Consider the following 21,073-nt stretch of genomic DNA (forward strand, 5'->3'; position numbering starts at 1 on the left):
TTCCTGACGGGTTTAACCTTTCTTGACAAACAAATTAAGTTATTGTTAATAACGACGGAGAAATGTATCATTTTATACATAGGGGTTACGGGCTGTTATTTCCAATAAAGACGGAAATCCGAATGTAGGCTACTTGTCATACTTAAATTTAGTGCACTTATTGTATGTTGCTTTGGATAAAAGCGTCTGTCAAATAAAAGTAATGTAATATAAGGTTGTTTTATTCCATTACACGAGAGAAGAAATGGTTTGTGATTGCTAAAAGGAACATTAAGTGACAAAGAATATTGTACAAAAACAGCAAAGAGGTGTTTATTCAGCAAGGTTTAGTGCACTCTGAAATAAAGCCACAGTAAATTATAACTGTACATCAATGACTATAAATACCTCACCTTCACTTTAGGGTACCTGAGAATTTTAAACAGAAATGTATAACATTTTTTTACTCCTGGCCCCCCTCATATCTGTCTAAAAATCAACCAGAAATAAGCAAAATGCCAGATTCTGAAGTACACCCATTTAACACACTAATAATGAATTCAAGTACTTGCATGGACAAATGCAGAATGGGACATGTTTTATATATTCTAATGTATAGAAATTGAGCTTTAAAAAATCAGCTCAGATTGGACAGAGCGCCCGCCAGCCTTCTTCACTTTGGCATACAGGTGGAGGTCTGTGCTGTCCCTGTCTGTTTGGGAGGCGGGCCTGGTTTTGTGGACTTGGGCGTAGACGGGGAACGGCTCCTCCTCATGCGGCCGGCTGCAGGTGGAGGTGTTCCGGCCGTCCAGCTCTGGCCAATGGCAGCGCAGCTCGTTCGCCACAGTGTACTCGCCCGTGTAGCTGCTGTGGCGCCGAATCTCCTTCCCCTCCTGCAGCGGGATTCTGGGTAACTGCCTCCTGCTCACATCTCCCAGCCTCTCTGAGCCTGAAGCAGAGCACACGCACGCATGCATGCACGCACGCACCCGCACACACACACACGCATAGCACACACATGACCCCGCACGCATGCACACACACACACGCATAGCACACACATGGTACACACACGCCCACGCACACATGCAGAGACACGTACGGCACACATACACACGCTGATATAGGTTTATGCTCTTTCACTTGGAGAAATGTAAGAAATGAGAAAGGACTAGCATTTGGCTGTGTTCAGAGGTAAGAGAGGTGGCACACACTTTTTGGTGCCTGTTGGACCTCTGTTGGATTCTGGGACTGTGGTTCAGGTGACCTGCTGTTGTTCTGGAGTTCAGGTGCAGCAGGCTGCAAAACAGAACTGGCATGACAGTTTCTGTGTTCTCCAGTAGAGGGTGTTCTTGACACATTCTTGTCTTAGCTTGCTTAGTACTAAGGCTTTTCTGTTCGTATTATGAAACCATTGTACTACGATATGCACATTAATTATCACAGATATCGTATAGAATCATGTTTAAGCAGTGTGTTCATAACAGATAACCCTGCTGGGAAGATCACAAGTAGCCACATGAAAAAGAAATGAGTCTCACAGCTGAAGGCTGTACTGCCTGAGGTCCCAGCTCCAGGCCAGCAGGGGGCGGTGTGGGCTTTCTGTGAGGAGTACAGTGAGTTAGACCAGTCTGACCGGGGGGGGGATCACATGGAGGGATGTAAGACAGGGGGACAGAAGGAAAAATCCTAGGTCACTCAATGATCATTAGACACACCCACTGCATAATAGCCAAACCAGTGAGAAAGTTATGCAGTGTGACTGCACTGCCTATGAATCATATTCATATTCTGCATAGATGGATGGATGGATGTATGGAAGGATGAGCAGATGAACGGGCATCACCGTTTGGCACAGCGGGCACAGAGCAGGAGCACTGCAGGGAGGAGGGAGGCTGCTGCCAGGACACACCCACTCCACTGTAGCACCTCCCACAGGTGGGCAGCGTCCAATGGCATGGCCTCAGTTTCCTGACACACATACACACAAGAACACATAACAAGGAGAACAGGCCATTCACCCCATCTAAAACAGGAGAAAATAAGAATACATAAATAAAAACATGCCATTCAGCCCATATAGAGCAAAAGAACATAAGAATACATAATGAGGAGAATGGGCCATTCAATCCATCTAAGTAATACTTAAACTTTGAGTTGTTTGATTTGGTTTGATATTGAGCACCGTGACAAGTCTGGACACCTCAGTGGTCTCTGTTTCTACCACATGACCTGGCAAAGCTGTTCCGCACACTGAAAGCCCACATGCATGTAGCTACACTACATGGCCAAAATGTGGACACCTGGCATTCAACATCTCATCCAAAATTATGGGCATTGATATGGAGTTGGTCCACCATTTGCTATATCAACCTCCACTATTCTGGGAAGGCTTTATACTAGATGTTGGAGCACTGCTGCAGAGATTTGCTTCCATTCAGCCAGAAGAGCATTACTGAGGTCTGGCACTGATTGGGCAAATAGGCCTGGCTTGCAGCTGGCTTTCCAATTGATCCCAAAGGCATTAGATGAGGTTGAGGTCAGGGCTCTCTTCAGGCCAGGCAAGATCTTTCACACCATTCTTGACAAAATTGTTTCTATATGGACTTCGCTATGTGCCTGGGGCATTGTCATGCTGAACCAGAAAAGGGCCTTCCTCCAAACTGTAGAGGAAGCACAGTATAGTCTAGAATGTCATTGTACGCTGTAGCATTAAGATTTGCTTTAAGTGGAACTAAGGGGCCGAGCCGAAACAATGAAAAACAGCCCCAGACCAAGGGGTGTCCATATACTTTTGGTAATATAGTGTATGTACAAACACATGCTTATAAACACATATTCTGACATATACACAGGTACACATACGCAGGAATTCATACGCACACACACATGCACACACACACTCAAACACACGCACACACACTGTTACGTCCCTCCGCCTCAGGTGGGGGGCGCTGGCCGTTTGGACACATGCGTGTGTCTTGTTACAGTTAATTGAGAGCACCTGTGGCAGTGCCTGGAGTCGGCTTCTCAAGAGATGGGGGCTTTTTCTCCTCACCTCTCGACCACGGCCGGGTCTTGATTTTATCTTGTGTTTTGCAGCTATTTTTGTATCTCTTGGGTGTAGTTAAATAAAGTTATTGGTTATTTTGGGAAGCCTTGGTATTGGCTTCGTTATGTTTGCGGGGGTTTGAGAGCAACCGTAACACACACGCACACACGCACACACGCGCACACACGCGCACACACGCGCGCACACACGCACACACGCACATACACACACATACAAACACACACATACACACACACACACACACACACACACATACATAAGTTCTGTGCATTGTAGGCAAGTAAAATCCAAGTGTGCCTGTTCAACATTGAGTGACTATAAAAGCAGAAACAATCAAACATTTGAGTGTGAAAATGTGTTTGACTCACCCAGAGTAGGTGCAGAGGAGCGCCTGTGTGTCCCTCTCTGCGCTGACAGCAGTCTGTGGCCCGCGCAGAGCGAGGATGTGCCCGTATGAAGGGGAAGTGATGAAGGGTATAGTGTTTCATCCCTCCTCCATTCTTCTGCTAGTTCCACAAAAACATTATTTCAGTCAACCGACTGTCACAGACTTCCACATTTCTCTCAGTACTGTACTGTGCCAAGCAGAACCAGTATTACCTGAAAGAGCATGACGTATACTGTACATCTCATAAAAAACATGTTTTCAACGTACAAAAATGCCAAGTTACTCAAAAGTATTGATATCAAAATGACGCCAAGTTACAGTACTACAAACAATATAGGCTATCTTGCCTCCATGAGGCAATTCGAAATATTTGACTCTTTGATCTGACACAAAGTTTGCATGACATTGTAAAATGGTAAGATTACAAAACACAGGGCCAAGTGACTTGAAAGAACTGAGGAAATATTGGGTAGCATTGCTTTGAAATACATCTTATGTCATTTCGGTGAGGCAAGATAGCCTATATTGTTTGTAGTACCGTAACTTGGCGTCATTTTGATATCAATACTTTTGAGTAACTTGGCATTTTTGTACGTTGAAAACGTGTTTTTTATGAGATATCATTTCTTTTTGCAAAGCGTTTTATTATGAGAGTGAGAAATGCGACCCTGTAAGAAACGGTTGTGGATTATGGCTGTCGTTGTGTGAATTTGTACAGTCTGATGAGCGTGTACCGTTCAGTAGTTTCGGTTTGCTATATATGTAAAAACGGTGGCTGTGAGAAAGGTTGCAGTGACGTAAGCGTAAATGCATTAGGAACGCAGATGAAATATGGCCATAGTATGTACTCACGGATTTGACGTCCATCCAACGAGCCTTGACTGACAAAAGAATCAGCAAGCCCGTGGAATTATAACTCCCTAGGTCGCAACTTGCGTAGCCTTCTATCCTGCTCCGTTGTCTGTTATTTCGTGGAGATGCACTTTTAGTGTTTGTAAGGTTTATCCTTCTGTCCTGCTCCGTTGTCTGTTATTTCGTGGAGATGCACTTTTAGTGTTTGTAAGGTTTATAAGGCATTTTGAGAGGCTTATCTGCAGGTAGGAATCCTCTTCGCTGTTTTGCTAAACTAGAAACCGGAGAACATGATAGTGGAGAATAGGAGCAGACGCATATGTCCCAGCAGGCTTTGCATATGAGAAAATAACAACAATGTGAGAGAAATTAGGATGAAACGAGGAAATTCCGTAGTTGAAACAATATGTTTTTAGCAGAATAGGCATGTAGGTGAAGGTTGACATGATGACGGAGTATAGTGCAAAGTAAATGGAATGACCATGAGCGAGCTTATATTCCTTATCGAACGGTATATATAGAGTATATATACAGTCGCTGTAAAGCATTAGCTGTTGAAGTGGAGGGTTAAATAGCGTATGAAATGTAGTTGCACTGTTGTGTTTTTTTTTCATGTTCAGTACTAGTAGTTATAATTATGAGTGAATCATGTTTTTAAATGTAATGTTTTAACGGGGAGTTGCAGAACGGACAGACGTAGTAATTGTTTGTATGTTACATTACATTATAGGCATTTAGCTGACGCTCTTATCCAGAGCGACTTACAGTGTAACCAAACTCAGGATCAAGTCCACTTAAGTCCATTGAACAAAATGCAGATAAAAAGCCTTTACTATGATAGCATACATTAAGGAGAAACAAGACAGTCTGAACCAAAAATTTTTTTTTTTTTTTTTTTTTTTTTAATAGTTATGGGAGGGGGTTTAGGGAAGAGGAGAGAGGTACAGAGAAGAGGTGCGTCTTGAGTTTCCGTTTGAAGGTGCTCAGACACTCTGCTGTTCTGACCTCCACTGGAAGATCGTTCCACCATCGTGGGGCCAGAACCGCAAAGAGTCGAGACCTTGTTGCTGCTCGTGTTGGGGGAGGAATCAGCCGCCCTGTAGTAGCCGATCGGAGCGATCTGGCCGGCTTGTAGGGTCTGATCATCTTCTGCAGATAACCAGGAGCTGACCCCTTGACTGCTTGGAAAGCAAGCACCAGTGTCTTAAACCGGATGCGAGCTTGCACTGGTAGCCAGTGGAGGGAGATGAGGAGGGGAGTGACGTGGGAGTCACGAGGGAGGTTGTAAACCAGACGTGCTGCTGCATTCTGGATGAGCTGAAGGGGTCTGGTGGCTGATGCTGGGAGGCCAGCCAGGAGGGAGTTGCAGTAGTCCAGACGTGACAGTATCATGGCCTGGACCAGGAGCTGTGTGGAATAATTGGTGAGGAGTGGTCTTATTCTGCGGATATTGTACAGGATGAACCTGCACGACCGGGTGGTTGCCGCGATATTCTCAGAGAGTGCCAGCCTGTTGTCCAGCACAACTCCAAGATTTCAGGCACTCTGCGAAGGGTGTAGGGGAGTGTCTCCTAAAGAAATGGGCAGATGAGAAGTGGGAGAGGTAAGAGAAGGAATATGGAGAAGTTCCGTTTTGCTTGTGTTGAGCTTGAGCTGGTGTTTGGTCATCCAGCTCTGGATGTCACTCAGGCAGGCGGATATGCGATCGGAGACCTGAGTGTCTGTGGGAGAGAAAGAGTAGAAAAGTTGAATATCATCTGCATAGAGATGATATGACATGCCATGGGCGGCAATAACAGGGCCAAGGGACCTAGTATACAGAGAAAAGAGGAGGGGACCAAGGACAGAGCCCTGAGGGACCCCAGTTGTGAGAGGACGAGGAGCTGATACTGCACCGGCCCAGGCAACCTGGAAGGAGCGGCCGGAGAGATAGGACGCAATCCAGTTGAGGGCTGGTCCGCAAATTCCCAATTCTGTCAGGGAAGACAAGTGTAGGATGGTCAACGGTGTCGAAGGCAGCTGAGAGGTCAAGAAGAATTAGGACAGATGAACGGGATACTGCGTGTGCTGCGTGGAGAGACTCAGTGACGGAGAGCAGGGCAGTCTCCGTCGAGTGACCGGGTCTGAAACCAGACTGCTGAGGGTCTTGGAGGTTATGCTTAGAAAGAAAAGAGGAAAGTTGGTTAGACGCAGCACGTTCGAGAGTTTTAGATAGGAATGGAAGAAGGGATACCGGTCTGTAGTTCTGGGTGAGGCAGGGGTCCAGTGTTGGTTTCTTCAGAATGGGGGTGATGTGGGCTCTTTTGAAAGATGACGGGAAGGTGCCAGAAGTCAGGGAGGAGTTAATCAGGTGGGCGATGAAGGGGATGATCTCTGGTGAGATCAGCTGGAGGAGGGTAGAGGGGAGGGGGATCAAGGGCACAGGTGGTGGGACGGTGGGAGAGCAAGAGTTGGGAGACATCAGGGAGAGAGAGTGGGGAGAAGGTGGAGAATGTGGGGAGGGTCATAGAGGGGATGGGGGGAGGGTCAAGGGAGCTGCGGATGAGTGTGACCTTTGCTTCGAAGAAGGCTGCGAAGTCTTCAGCAGTAAGGGAGGTCTGAGTTGGAGGTGAGGGTTTACTGAGGAGAGAGGAGAAAATTGAAAACAGTTGCCTGGGGTTAGCAATAGATTTGTGTATTTTAGAGTGGTAGTATGTTGCCTTGGCAGTGGCAACTGCTGAGAAGGAGTTCAGTAGGGACTGGTAGGCAGAGAGGTCCGTTGGCATTCTAGACTTCTTCCAGTTCCGCTCTGCTGCACGCAGGGCAGTCCTGGAAGATCGCAGAACGTCAGTCAGCCACGGGCATGGAGGAGATGGGCGTGTGGGCCTGGAGACAAGAGGACAGAGGGTATTAATGGCAGTGGAGAGTGATGATAGCAGGGTGTCAGAGGCCGAGTCAGAGGGAAGGGCAGAGAAGACATCAAGAGGGGGGAGGGAGGCAGTGACACAAGGGGCAAGAGGGAGAAAGGGCGCACAGGTTACGGCGGACAGAGACAGTAGGGCTGGGTGGAGAGAAGGGGTGTGGGTGGGAGGGAAGGGGGAGTGAGAAGGAAACAAAATGATGATCAGAGGTATGGAGAGGGGTGACGTTTAGGCCAGTGCAGGTGGTGTTCCTCAAAAATACGAGGTCGAGGAGGTTGCCAGCCTTGTGGGTTGGGGGAGAGTGCTGGAGGGAGAGGTCGAAGGAGTGGAGTAGTGGAAGGAAGGCTGCAGACTGGGAGGCTTCAAGGTGAATATTGAAGTCTCCGAGGAGGATGAGGGGGGCACCATTCTCAGGGAAGGAGCTGAGCAGGATGTCAAGCTCTTCCAGAAAATTTCCCAGGGGACCTGGGGGGCGGTAGATGACAGAAATAAACAGGTTAGATGGGTGAGTCACATGTACAGAGTGGTGTTCAAAACTGGACAGAGAGAGGTGAGAGTGGAGAACAGAGAAATTCCAGGAGCGGGAGAGAAGTAAACCTGTGCCACCACCACGGCCTGATGGCCGGGGTGTGTGGGAGAATGAGAATGAGGATAGCGCGGTTGGGGTAGAAGAGTTGTCAGGGCTGATCCAGGTCTCTGTGAGGGCCAGGAACTGGAGAGACAGGTGGGAAGCGTAGGCGGAGATGAAGTCGGCTTTTCGGGTTGCCGACTGGCAGTTCCAGAGTCCCCCAGCGAGGGTGGCATTCTGGCTGGTAGCTGGTTGCAGGTCGCGGAGGTTGGATGGGTTTCTCTGTCGTGGGGGCCCGCGACGCTGGAAGCGGGTTCGGAAGGGGAGAGAGCATACTGGGATGGGGAGGGAGCAATGTTCCCTCTAAGCTGCGCGCGTGCGCAATCGCGCACTGCCCGCACATTCTCAGCGCACAAGAAAATCTATCCAGCGCATAAACAACATCAACATAACGTATTAATTCATATCTAATATTAGACCTAATCTAATCTAATTAATTCGCCCAATAATATTGTTTTTTTGTTTCTCACTCAGTGAGTGACAGGTGTCCAGCCAATGATACGATACGGTTCACTTACGGTACGAAGCCAATCATGGCATTGACGGTGCTTGCGTCTGGGCCCTGCCTATGCGCCGTGCAGGTTAGCTAGCAGGTTAATAGATGCTAATACAAACCCCGCATCATGGCGAAACGAACAGGCAGCGACACATCCACTCAGCAAGCCACAGTAAAAAGAAATGCAGTTCTTTTAAGATGGAATGGCTGTCGGAGTATGTGCAAATTGAAGAAAAAGCGGTGAAATTGGGTGAGATTTTCTTTTTCAAGTGAGAAAGGTCTACTCTGCAAAACATGCAGCGATGCCAAAGTAGCAAGTGAGTTTTCAGAGGGAAAAATGTGGACTGAATGGAAGCTGGACTATCTCAAGCGTCACGTTCAGCATAAAAGTCATTTAAAAGCTGTCGAAACTGTACGAAGACTCAAGATGGGACAGGGGATTGGTACATTATTGCGGGAGAGCGCAAAAGAGCGAGAGAAAAGGAACGAGCTGTCAATCAAAACAAAATCCAGAAATCGTCTTGAAGTGACACATTTGGACCAGCTGATGCGCATAAAGTCAAAGCAAGAAGCAGACGAAGCCATCAACCTGGACAAAGTGTACAACCATTGGAGAAGTGAGAAGGACAGACGTGAAAAATAAGGTAAAATTTAAGTCAGATTTGTGCATATTCTAGTGACGGTTATTAAGATTTTGTCTTTATGGATATTAATCATTAAATGTTGTTACTATTAGATCATTTATGGGTAGTAGAAATGCCAAGAAAAACTGTGTAATTAGATATTTTACAGACAAAGTGTTACAGGAATTTGCACTGTATCACAAGCTACAGCACAAGTCATTGTGCAAAATGTGAATGTTTTAATGTAAGCAAAATGTTATGTCTGAAAGGTGTATATGTCTCATATCTTCCAGAACAGGACCCTCAGCCAGGCAAAGCAGGACTCTTCCCATGGCCAAAGCAGGACTCTCACATACTGTATAACATCTACACATCCCATTTTTCAGATTTTTGTCTTTTTTTAAGTGGACCAAATTACTTATTTAAAAATAAAGCGTGCATATCTAATGTTGCTCACAGTAGTCCTCAGTTTGCTCAGGGAGCTTGTGCGTATGCCCAGATACATGAAAAATTAGAGGGAACATTGGGAGGGAGCGCATAAAATGTGACGGAGCGACGCTATGCGTCGCTCTAAAAGCCCTATTATTGTGCACCCTACTGCACGCAATACAAGTAAAAACTTAAAATCTACTTATCACGCAACGGAACCGGTAGCAGACGCGAAGCACACGAGTTGGTTACACTTCTGGTGTCTAACCAGAGAACCACAGTTAAAATACCCACGTCGCTCTAAAAGCCCTATTATTGTGCAAATGCACCTGAAACTAATGACACAATTAAAAACAATAAATCAATAAAATTAGCTTCACAAAAGAAGTTAGTTCCTAACCGACGCACGTGACCTCAATTACAAGCAATTCTATAACGCCAAACAGCTGATTCGACTAACCGCGTAAAACCCTACTGCACGCAATACAAGTAAAAACTTAAAATCTACTTATCACGCAACGGAACCGGTAGCAGACGCGAAGCACACGAGTTGGTTACACTTCTGGTGTCTAACCAGAGAACCACAGTTAAAATACCCACGTCGCTCTAAAAGCCCTATTATTGTGCAAATGCACCTGAAACTAATGACACAATTAAAAACAATAAATCAATAAAATTAGCTTCACAAAAGAAGTTAGTTCCTAACCGACGCACGTGACCTCAATTACAAGCAATTCTATAACGCCAAACAGCTGATTCGACTAACCGCGTAAAACCCTACTGCACGCAATACAAGTAAAAACTTAAAATCTACTTATCACGCAACGGAACCGGTAGCAGACGCGAAGCACACGAGTTGGTTACCTCGCCCTGTTCTCCATCTAGTATGTGGCTAGATGGAGAACAGGGCGAGGTAACATGAATGTAGAATATGCTGATAAGAAGGTTTTGTATAGTAGCCAAGTGATGAACTGTAGTTAGTAGAAATGGCACAGCTGTGAACTGGTGTAACTTTTTAATAAAAGGAATACATTTGCCGTCATGAAATGCAGACGGGTGGCCATGAGTGAGTTTTGGTAAAGCAAGCGTAAGAGAACGTTATTAGTGAGGGTAAAAGCAGGTTAAAGAAACGCGTCTTTAGCTGGGTTTGAAGCTATGATCCCGTGATCCCAAGACTGTAACCTTACCCACTAGGCCACAAGCAGATTAGCTATTTAACCTCGAAATGTTTCAGAGTAAGAAGGTATGGGTATTTTGCCTGTGTATGCGAGTTTTTGATTGGGTGGTCAACTGGTGGAACTTTTTAAATGAAAGGAATACATTTGCCGTCATGAAATGCATATGGGTGGCCGTGAGCGAGTTTTGGTAAAGAAAATATGAAAGCGTAAGAAAACGTTAGTGTAAAAGAGGGAATTATCTGCCTGACAGCGAGGCGGTATTCAATCCTTCAACCGGAGGTTTACCAGTCTGTGACTTGGTTAGTGCAGCACCATGACATAGCTATGCAATGCGTGAAATATCATTAGCAAACCTGCCTGTGGTTTTAAAGAACACGGGCCATTAAGTACAGAATAGCTCCCGTTCAATCCATATGGCTTTGCAATATTGTAGCCGGTTAATAACTGAATGTGCAGACGGTACGTCATAATTCAGTGTATACGTTCGGTTAACGGCGGGTAGATATGGTGCAAAAGCAATAATTGAGAAGTAGTAGACAATTATTGAAAGCAGGTTAAAGAAATGCGTTCCTAGCTGGGCTTGAACCTCAAACCCTGTGTTCATGTTCATTCACAAGACTGTAACCTTACCCACTAGGCCACAGACGAACTAGCTGTTTGTACTGGAAATGTTTCAGAGTAAGAAGGTATGGGTATTTTGCGTGTGTATGCGAGTTATTCATTGGGTCGTGTAGGTGAAGATTTGGCGGGTGTCGGTGAAATGTCCAATAGGGAGACATGTTATTAGTGGGATACGCGGCAGGAAAAATAAGAATGAGAAGAAGAAGAAGAAGAAGGAGAAAACGCAAAATCCCCTTAGTTTGGGGCTTTATTGTGTGGACATGTGAAGTTGTTTATGAAATGTGTCTGTTGAAATGGGGTAAGAATGTACAGAATTTAATGTTTTTAAGGGCTTAGTGTCTGTGGCTGCTGTGGTTATTTCTGTGGGGAACCCTGAAAAGTGCCAAACTCTCGGTGCTGTATAGGTATGGGGCATGCCCCCGCCAAGGCGTAACTTGTCTTCTCTTTGGATTAATTATCACACAAGCAGTATGTCCAATATCATTAATGAGGTTTGTGTTGTTCTGGGTTCTTTTTATATTTCTGTTTGTTCTGTCAGGACCACTGTCATCAAAGTAGAACTTTATTGACAATAAAGGCAATACAGTTATGTTTGGCGGTATGGCTCTGTTCTGGAGCTCTCCCGCCAACCAGGCAGCCCACGTGGATAAGGCCGGGAGGCCAGCAGCCAAACCCCCCTAGAGAGGTACACACAGAACAGATCCAGCAGCAAAGCAAGTTCTTAACACAGAGGGATGGCGCAATGCAATTTCTTAACACATAGGAATGGAGAAATGCAAATTCTTGACGTATGGGGATGGAGCTGGGGTGGTGGAGGGGATTTACGAAGCAACGTGCAGCGCTTGCATGCAGGAGGAGCAGCCGAATGAGTAGAGGGAGGCTGTTTAAGTAGACCGCCCTGTTAGTGAATGTACTGTGATAGGCGAACATCACTCAGCTGAGCCATCAGCTGATTCAGCCGGAACGCTTGACTCTCATGGCCTGCCAGAACTACGCGATGCTCCATTTCTGTGAATAGTGTGTAGTGCAGTGTGACTCTATTGAGGCACAGGTGTGCAAGTGCAAGCCTGGCATGACAGATCTCAGGGCTACTGATTGATGGATTTAAATTATTTATTGATTATTTAAAATACAGCCCCGCTGACCAGATATGTGTCCCATATACTAATAATCATCAAAAGGAATAAAACACATAATATTTCCATTGCGGCCTTTTTTTAAGGTGGGGGGGGGGGGGTGAGCGCCCTCTTGTGGTATAGCTGTGATTTTCTCTCAGCCATCTAAGGCTGGTAAATGAGCTGGGAGGACATGTGTCCTGGCTGGAAGTTTGAGAATTAATCCCACTAATTAGTTTTCAAAACGAATTTATAAAAAGCAGCCATAATCCAAATGGCATTGTAAAAGAGCCCTGCTAGTCTATCTAGCATGTCCAAAAGTATACATATTTTCCCCAGAAATCAGAATGTTTGGTTAACCATTGTTAACACATTAAGTGCCATGATGTTCCCTGATAAGTGGCTGTCCAGTACACAACCCAGGAAGTGGAGTCCTTAGCTTTGATCTCTATGTCTCCCACCATTACCTTTAAACCAGGAGATTTCCTAAGCTGATCCAAACGCAATAGACTCTGTCACTTTATCATCCTTTATGTGTTCAGCTGTGGAACATTTTTTGCACAAGACAACTTCCCTCTGAGGCAATATGTTTAATTCATTCATTGAGTAAATGACACTGTAGCTTGCCAGCTAGCTCGTTCAAAATAGAAATGAAAATGACGTTATTGCTTCACATTCAGAACAGATCATACCAACATATCAGTGTCACCACTGACAGTAGGAACCATTAATCCCAGTATATTACACACTTTAAATCCAGAAACCTGAAACACAGAGCTGAGTGCCTCAGGATCTGGATGGAGGACGTGGTGCTCGAAGCAGCAGAGGGTTTGGTGGGACAGTGTCAGACGCAGGAGTGTCAGGTGTGTTAACCGAACGCAGGCTGCTGCTCCTCGTTCTCTCCCGTCAGTGCAGCAGTACCCTTTGTGCCAGGTGAGCAAACACACCTGTGTTTACTCCAAGTGAGGGCTGAGAGAGTGCGTGCAGCACCCCGTTCACCTGAACCCGTACACTCTGTGCCTGTGTGGGTCCCTACACAACACCGTCATGTGATCCCATTGTGCACCACACAGGAACCAAGCACTGTACATGCTTTCATTCTATTGGTTGTTGTAATAAGTCAGAATGGGAGGTTAAGGCAATAGCACACCAGCAGGCAGGTACCTGTGTAGCACAAGGTCTTCCTGCTGTAAGGCTGATTGTGGATCCAGTCTAACTTGACAGAGCAGTTTTCACACAAACTGTTAAAAACACTGCAGAGTGCAGGATGCTTGTTTGAGCTCAGGCGTGGAGTAGCCAGGTCTGGATGTCTTTGCTGGTTACTGAACACACCCATAATCACAACTTTTTAACTGACAGCTGAATCAGAACTATGCGTAAGATCTCACCAGCTAAGTTAAGTTGCTTTATTTTAAAGTCTTTATTCATTTAGACACCGGGAAAATGATTGCAAAGTATTGAACAATTAAAAAAACATCTGTGTACGCTAACATTCAGAACAGCATTTTTATTTCTTAAGATTCAAATGCTTTAGGAAGTAACTAGCTTTGCTGATCATGCTCAGGGTCTACAGGCGTGAAAGCCCATACAGACCAGAACCACACAGAGCACGTCCACACAGACCACACCCACAGGGACCACACCCACACAAACCACACCCAGAGAGATCACACCCACATAGACCATGCTCACACAGACCACACCCACATAGACCACACCCAGAAACCACACCCACATAGACCACGCACACATAGACCATGTTCATGGAGCCTCACACTATCATGAACCTTTGTGTTTCTGTCCAATCAGGTGCTGCGCTCGGCGGGTCATGAGGATGGTGGTGATGGCGCAGGAGAGGGCGAGAGCGGCGAACAGGCCGAGGAGCAGGCGGGGGGCCTGCGGGCCGGCGGGGGCGTACAGCGCTCTGCGCTGCAGGTAGTCCAGGTGAGACGCCCGGATCTGGCTGAAGGTGCAGAGCACCACCAGCACATGGAACACCTGGTGGCCCTGCGGCAGGAGGTCGCAGCGGCCAGGAAACCAGCGCTCCGGCACGGGCCAGGTGAAGAAGACTGCGCTGAGCAGGAACAAGGCCACCTGCGCGCCGTGGTAGCGCCCGGCCTCGTCGTCCGCACAGGTGGGCAGGCAGGTGGAGAGCCGGTGGAAGATGGGGGCGGAGTCCCAGGCGTAGGCTAGGGCACACGGGAGCAACTGCCAGACCCCCCGCGCCCACAAGGGGCCCCCCAGCTTGGTGCAGCAGCCCCCCAGGCAGAAGACCAAGGACAGCAGCGCCGCCAGCGCCAGGGAGGCCCACTGTGCCCCCCCGCGCCAGCCGGGCTCGGCGGCGTAGTGGAAGTGCACCGCCGCGCTGGCGTACTGGTACAGGGCCACGCCCGCGTAGTCCAGGAAGTAGAGCGCGTGGTGGTGCAGCGGCGACCGGGCCGACAGCAGGTGCGCCGCCACGCTGAACAGCATGTAGGTGAAGCCGGAGCCTAACAGGAGGAGGAGGGGCCAGGCGTGGGCGTCGCCGGCAAAGTCGACTGTCTCGGCCAGCCGCAGGGACGTGGCGAGGATGAGCAGCGCCCCCAGCAGGTGTGTCCAGACGTTCACCGTCTCGTTGTGCCTCTGGAACAGAGACAGGAAGTAGTAGCGCCAGGCCAGATCCGGGGCTCGGTACCCGCTGTGGATGTAGGGCTCCCTGAAGAAGGCGGGCACTTCGCTGGCCCTCAGGGTGCCCGGTATGGAGGGCACAGCCTCCCTCAGCACCTGCGCCACCTGCCGGACCTGCTGCAGATTAATGAACAGGTGCCCAAGCCTCTCCATGACGATTGTTGCCATGGCTGCTGGTACTGCCTCCCGGGAAAGTCACTTCAGGAGAAAAGCAACAAAACGAAAAGTTGTTAAACAACGAGGTCTGAAAACAGGCTGGTGCAGCGTGTGCCTGAGACACAGATGAACCTGTGCGGAATAAATGAAGGTGTTTAAACTTGTTGCTCATTATGATGTCGAGTCCAGGGGGAAGGGACTCCTAACAGCAAGTGAGACGACCCTGCTGATTAGTTAACATATGGGCAGGAGGCCTTCCAATCAGAGGCGTCACATCCCTTTCAGCTTGAGCACAGGGACGTGTGTGACACAGTCTAAACACAGGGACGTGTGTGACTCAGTCTGAACACAGGGACGTGTGTGACAGCCCTTTCAGTCTAAACACAGGGACGTGTGTGCCTCAGTCTGAACACAGGGACGTGTGTGACTCAGTCTGAACACAGGGACGTGTGTGACTCAGTCTGAACACAGGGACATGTGTGACTCAGTCAGAACACAGGGACGTGTGTGCCTCAGTCTGAACACAGGGACATGTGTGACTCAGTCTGAACACAGGGACGTGTGTGACAGCCCTTTCAGTCTAAACACAGAGACGTGTGTGCCTCAGTCTGAACACAGGGACGTGTGTGACAGCCCTTTCAGTCTAAACACAGGGACGTGTGTGCCTCAGTCTGAACACAGGGACGTGTGTGCCTCAGTCTGAACACAGGGACATGTGTGACTCAGTCTGAACACAGGGACATGTGTGACTCAATCTGAACACAGGGACGTGTGTGACTCAGTCTGAACACAGGGACTTGTGTGACTCAGTCTGAACACAGGGACTTGTGTGACTCAGTCTGAACACAGGGACATGTGTGACTCAATCTGAACACAGGGACGTGTGTGCCTCAGTCTGAACACAGGGACGTGTGTGACAGCCCTTTCAGTCTAAACACAGGGACGTGTGTGCCTCAGTCTGAACACAGGGACGTGTGTGCCTCAGTCTGAACACAGGGACGTGTGTGACTCAGTCTGAACACAGGGACGTGTGTGACTCAGTCTGAACACAGGGACGTGTGTGACTCAGTCTGAACACAGGGACTGTGTGACTCAGTCTGAACACAGGACTTGTGTGACTCAGTCTGAACACAGGGACATGTGTGACTCAATCTGAACACAGGGACGTGTGTGCCTCAGTCTGAACACAGGGACGTGTGTGCCTCAGTCTGAACACAGGGACGTGTGTGACAGCCCTTTCAGTCTAAACACAGGGACGTGTGTGCCTCAGTCTGAACACAGGGACGTGTGTGACTCAGTCTGAACACAGGGACGTGTGTGACTCAGTCTGAACACAGGGACATGTGTGACTCAATCTGAACACAGGGACGTGTGTGACTCAGTCTGAACACAGGGACGTGTGTGCCTCAGTCTGAACACAGGGACGTGTGTGCCTCAGTCTGAACACAGGGACGTGTGTGCCTCAGTCTGAACACAGGGACGTGTGTGACTCAGTCTGAACACAGGGACGTGTGTGACCTGCCAGGAGAAATTGAGGGGCACAAAATATTCAATTACATTTTCTCTGCAATTAATCCATTTATTGTGATAATTAAATTATGAGCACCATTACAATACTAATTTAACGCACAATATTGTGTTGGTAATTTTTGCTCTTTAAAGTAACGGTACCTGCGTGACTGAGCAGTACAGCAGGCATAGGTCCCCACACATGCAGTCTCTTTAGCAAACAAGTGAGTCTGTCGCAAACGGCACAGTGCCGTTATCGCGACATCACTTCCTGTGGCTCTGCAGGAAACATGCAACCCTCCATCCTGCTGTGCTTGCAGCCGCCCTGGCCCAGACGCAGTTTATTCCTGTGCAGTGTAAGCGCGTTAAACAGAACGAGGTCCAGACGCAGTTTATTCCTGTGCAGTGTAAGCGCGTTAAACAGAACGAGGTCCAGACGCAGTTTATTCCTGTGCAGTGTAAGCGCGTTAAACAGAACGAGGTCCAGACGCAGTTTATTCCTGTGCAGTGTAAGCGCGTTAAACAGAACGAGGTCCAGACGCAGTTTATTCCTGTGCAGTGTAAGCGCGTTAAACAGAATGAGGCCCAGACGCAGTTTATTCCTGTGCAGTGTAAGCGCGTTAAACAGAACGAGGTCCAGACGCAGTTTATTCCTGTGCAGTGTAAGCGCGTTAAACAGAATGAGGCCCAGACGCAGTTTATTCCTGTGCAGTGTAAGCGCGTTAAACAGAACGAGGTCCAGACGCAGTTTATTCCTGTGCAGTGTAAGCGCGTTAAACAGAATGAGGCCCAGACGCAGTTTATTCCTGTGCAGTGTAAGCGCGTTAAACAGAATGAGGCCCAGACGCAGTTTATTCCTGTGCAGTGTAAGTGCGATAAACAGAACGAAGTCCAGACGCAGTTTATTCCTGTGCAGTGTAAGCGCGTTAAACAGAACGAGGTCCAGACGCAGTTTATTCCTGTGCAGTGTAAGCGCGTTAAACAGAACGAGGTCCAGACGCAGTTTATTCCTGTGCAGTGTAGCGCGTTAAACAGAACGAGGTCCAGACGCAGTTTATTCCTGTGCAGTGTAAGCGCGTTAAACAGAACGAGGTCCAGACGCAGTTTATTCCTGTGCAGTGTAAGTGCGATAAACAGAACGAGGTCCAGACGCAGTTTATTCCTGTGCAGTGTAAGCGCGTTAAACAGAATGAGGCCCAGACGCAGTTTATTCCTGTGCAGTGTAAGCGCGTTAAACAGAACGAGGTCCAGACGCAGTTTATTCCTGTGCAGTGTAAGCGCGTTAAACAGAACGAGGCCCAGACGCAGTTTATTCCTGTGCAGTGTAAGCGCGTTAAACAGAATGAGGCCCAGACGCAGTTTATTCCTGTGCAGTGTAAGTGCGATAAACAGAACGAGGTCCAGACGCAGTTTATTCCTGTGCAGTGTAAGCGCGTTAAACAGAACGAGGTCCAGACGCAGTTTATTCCTGTGCAGTGTAAGCGCGTTAAACAGAATGAGGCCCAGACGCAGTTTATTCCTGTGCAGTGTAAGCGCGTTAAACAGAACGAGGTCCAGACGCAGTTTATTCCTGTGCAGTGTAAGCGCGTTAAACAGAATGAGGCCCAGACGCAGTTTATTCCTGTGCAGTGTAAGCGCGTTAAACAGAATGAGGCCCAGACGCAGTTTATTCCGTGTGCAGTGTAAGTGCGATAAACAGAACGAGGTCCAGACGCAGTTTATTCCTGTGCAGTGTAAGCGCGTTAAACAGACGAGTCAGCGCAGTTTATTCTGTGCAGTGTAAGCGCGTTAAACAGAACGAGGCCCAGACGCAGTTTATTCCTGTGCAGTGTAAGCGCGTTAAACAGAACGAGGTCCAGACGCAGTTTATTCCTGTGCAGTGTAAGCGCGTTAAACAGAACGAGGTCCAGACGCAGTTTATTCCTGTGCAGTGTAAGCGCGTTAAACAGAACGAGGTCCAGACGCAGTTTATTCCTGTGCAGTGTAAGCGCGTTAAACAGAACGAGGTCCAGACGCAGTTTATTCCTGTGCAGTGTAAGCGCGTTAAACAAAATGAGGCCCAGAGGCAGTTTATTCCTGTGCAGTGTAAGCGCGTTAAACAAAAATAAACAAGATCAGGTAAAAACCTGGTATATGGCTGGACCTAACGCACGTGATCCGGCCGACCAATGGTGAAACTTCATCACTCACTCAGTCACTCACTCAGTCGTGTTTGTAGGGCTGGCCTCGCCGCTTAAAAACAGGAACCGGCTGAACGGTGGCGTGCGGTTTATCTCTGAGCTCCTGCACGGCGAGGAGAGGGAGCACCAGGGCCCATAGCCACCACTGGCCGTGGGGTGCACCCAAAACAAGAGCGATTACAGTCAAAGAGTTCAGCAAGGTGGGAAAAAGAATGAATAGAGTTCCCACCACACACAGTATCTGCTACCAGCCCCCAGAACAGAAATCTAAAAAACTGACAGACGTGTTTTGTCAAGATTTCTGTGTGGCTGAAATAACTATGAAGTTCAACAAAATACAAAACATTGAGTGACAAAACCAGCAGAGACACATGGTTTTACATACAAAAATGCAAATGTAAAAATGATTGTTGAAAGTTCACCCAGCGGCAGAGCAGTACAAAGGTTAGGGAATGCAAAGGCTGTGGGTTTTATTCCTGTGCAGGTTGCTGCTGCTCTACATCTCAATGGGCTACTTAATATAAATTCTTTAGTTAACTATCCAGATGTATAAATCAACTGAAAGTAAAAACACAAGCTATGCAAGTTGCTTTGGACAAGAGTGTCGGCTAAATGCCATTTTTAAAATAATATTCCTTCAGTCAGTTATTTACATAATACTGAATTTAAAAAAGTGGTCATAGAATAGTTTTAATGCCAGGCTGTTCCAAGAATTGAAGTTGAATTATTATTTTTACGAAACAGCCACTGTCACAGCATTTTACAATTATTTGCAAACAATTTATTTGACCAGTTTATTCTGAGGCACTCTAATCTCCTGGTGTGAGTCATGTCATTTGTAGAAATTTATAAAATAAAACGTGTAGTTCCAAAGTTTAGATCAATAACAATTTATAAATGAAGCCAGTTGCAATGGCAACAGTCTCCTTCACAGTATGAAACTTGCTTGGTAGGTAAATTACAATGCTGTGTTCTACATCCGTTTTACACCCCTTTCCAGAAACAAAATTTACCAGAAGGGTGACAGGTAACCAAATGGTCACTGTTGCCTCTACATGCAAGTCTCCTGTCTTCTGAAAGACAATCAAAATGTCCAATCCTTTGCACTTCCATGTGTCTATCAGGTCTATCCCAGTTCAAGACAACATCCAACCATGCTGAGGCAGACCAAATAAGCCAAATGTTTTTTTTTAATTTTTTTATTTTTTAAGTTTAGCTTTATTTAAGCAGGGTAGTCACCTCTTTTGCAAGTGAGCCCTGGAGCCTGCATGTACCCAACGGAAACCCAAGATGCAAACACGGGGAGAACGTGCAAACGGAATGCGGAGGGGACCCTGTCCGCTGGGACTTGAATATTAACTAAATTCCTCACACAATACAAATAGCTCACTCAAGCCAATTAACTCAGTATATTTTTCATCACTATAACTACAGAGCAAATACACGTGATAATTCATGATTGGTTGGTCCATATCAAGGAGAAAATGGCACAGTAATAGAAGTTTGCTCTGAAAGACATTACATTATTTTAGATTATATTACATTATAATCACTTGAGCAAATGACCCCGGCCAATAACAGGAAACGCTCAAATAACTGTACTCGGAGAAATAGCCTGCACAAGACTGTCTAATCATAATTTCGATTTTGTTTTTCCTAATGGTGTGTTTTTATCGTGTCTCACAGTTTACAGCAAAAAAGCAAGTTACACATTACTAAATTCAGTCTAGCTAGAGTTGCGTTATACGTTGCATAGCCAGCTATGTTAGTAAAAGAATACCTTTAAGGTAGAAAGAAGCTGTGTCTTCAATGAAACTATACGACGGTTCTTTGCTAGTACCTTTGTACGAAGCCTGAACCCACGCTCCTGGTGTCGGTCACCGGTCGAAACGGCCACTAGGGATAGTCTGCCGGGATAGTTCGTCTTCTGTCCGTCTGTGCAATTGAATGTTTATAGGAACTGGAGAGGGTGGGAGGGGGTTCACGCCTGTTCTACCACTCCGTGGAACTGAATTCCGAAGTCACAGAAAGACGCAATTGCTTCCGAAATACCGATTATGTAACGTCACAACCAAATATACAGAGGGTTGTCGAGTAACTTTTGCTGAAGACTGTAGGAAGGGACTCGCGCATATTTACATTACATTACATTACATTTATTTGGTAGACGCTTTTATCCAAAGCGACGTCCAAAAAGTGCATTTCATGGTCATAGACAACTGCTAAACACAGGTTCAGTAAGGTACAATACTTATTTTGTACAGCTATTTCTAGCCAAG

At 47.0% G+C, this 21,073-nt stretch overlaps 2 protein-coding genes and 2 long non-coding RNA genes across 5 annotated transcripts; 1 reads left to right on the forward strand and 3 right to left on the reverse strand.

Moving 5' to 3' along the window:
- Positions 1-287: 287 nt before the first annotated feature.
- LOC135253014 (uncharacterized) lies at positions 288-3,602 on the reverse strand. Its single transcript, XM_064331803.1, has 5 exons — positions 3,421-3,602; positions 1,826-1,950; positions 1,521-1,581; positions 1,194-1,278; positions 288-928 (listed from the first exon to the last, which is right to left on the reverse strand). The coding sequence occupies exons 1-5, from the start codon at positions 3,538-3,540 to the stop codon at positions 609-611; spliced, it is 711 nt and encodes a 236-aa protein (XP_064187873.1). The 5' UTR covers positions 3,541-3,602; the 3' UTR covers positions 288-608.
- Positions 3,603-5,934: 2,332 nt separating this feature from the next.
- LOC135253181 (uncharacterized) lies at positions 5,935-8,106 on the reverse strand. The gene is made up of 2 exons (XR_010329552.1): positions 6,526-8,106; positions 5,935-6,013 (listed from the first exon to the last, which is right to left on the reverse strand). It is a non-coding gene; the product is annotated as an uncharacterized LOC135253181 (long non-coding RNA).
- Positions 8,107-8,544: 438 nt separating this feature from the next.
- On the forward strand, positions 8,545-9,391 carry LOC135253220 (uncharacterized). The gene is made up of 2 exons (XR_010329562.1): positions 8,545-8,960; positions 9,233-9,391. It is a non-coding gene; the product is annotated as an uncharacterized LOC135253220 (long non-coding RNA).
- Positions 9,392-13,674: 4,283 nt separating this feature from the next.
- Positions 13,675-20,807, reverse strand: LOC135253261 (membrane progestin receptor alpha-B-like). Of its 2 annotated transcripts, none has more exons than XM_064332451.1 (2): positions 20,575-20,807; positions 13,675-15,147 (listed from the first exon to the last, which is right to left on the reverse strand). In XM_064332451.1, the coding sequence occupies exon 2, from the start codon at positions 15,115-15,117 to the stop codon at positions 14,062-14,064; it is 1,056 nt and encodes a 351-aa protein (XP_064188521.1). In that variant the 5' UTR covers positions 15,118-15,147; positions 20,575-20,807; the 3' UTR covers positions 13,675-14,061. The 2 variants fall into 2 exon arrangements, with proteins under 2 accessions (XP_064188521.1, XP_064188439.1); XM_064332369.1 differs by having other exon boundaries at positions 20,635-20,806.
- Between the last annotated feature and the right edge of the window lie 266 nt (positions 20,808-21,073).

Source organism: Anguilla rostrata, chromosome 1, assembly GCF_018555375.3.
Source record: "Anguilla rostrata isolate EN2019 chromosome 1, ASM1855537v3, whole genome shotgun sequence".
NCBI classification, from domain to species: Eukaryota; Metazoa; Chordata; class Actinopteri; order Anguilliformes; family Anguillidae; genus Anguilla; species Anguilla rostrata.

Coding starts and splice junctions, on each gene's coding strand:
- LOC135253014 (XM_064331803.1), bottom strand. CDS start 3,540: ATGAAACACTATACCCTTCATCACTTCCCCTTCATACGGGCACATCCT. Junction 1,951..3,420: donor CTCCTCTGCACCTACTCTGG/GTGAGTCAAACA, acceptor TATGTGTGTCAG/GAAACTGAGGCCATGCCATT. Junction 929..1,193: donor GGTCCAACAGGCACCAAAAA/GTGTGTGCCACC, acceptor GCTCTGCTTCAG/GCTCAGAGAGGCTGGGAGAT.
- LOC135253261 (XM_064332451.1), bottom strand. CDS start 15,117: ATGGCAACAATCGTCATGGAGAGGCTTGGGCACCTGTTCATTAATCTG.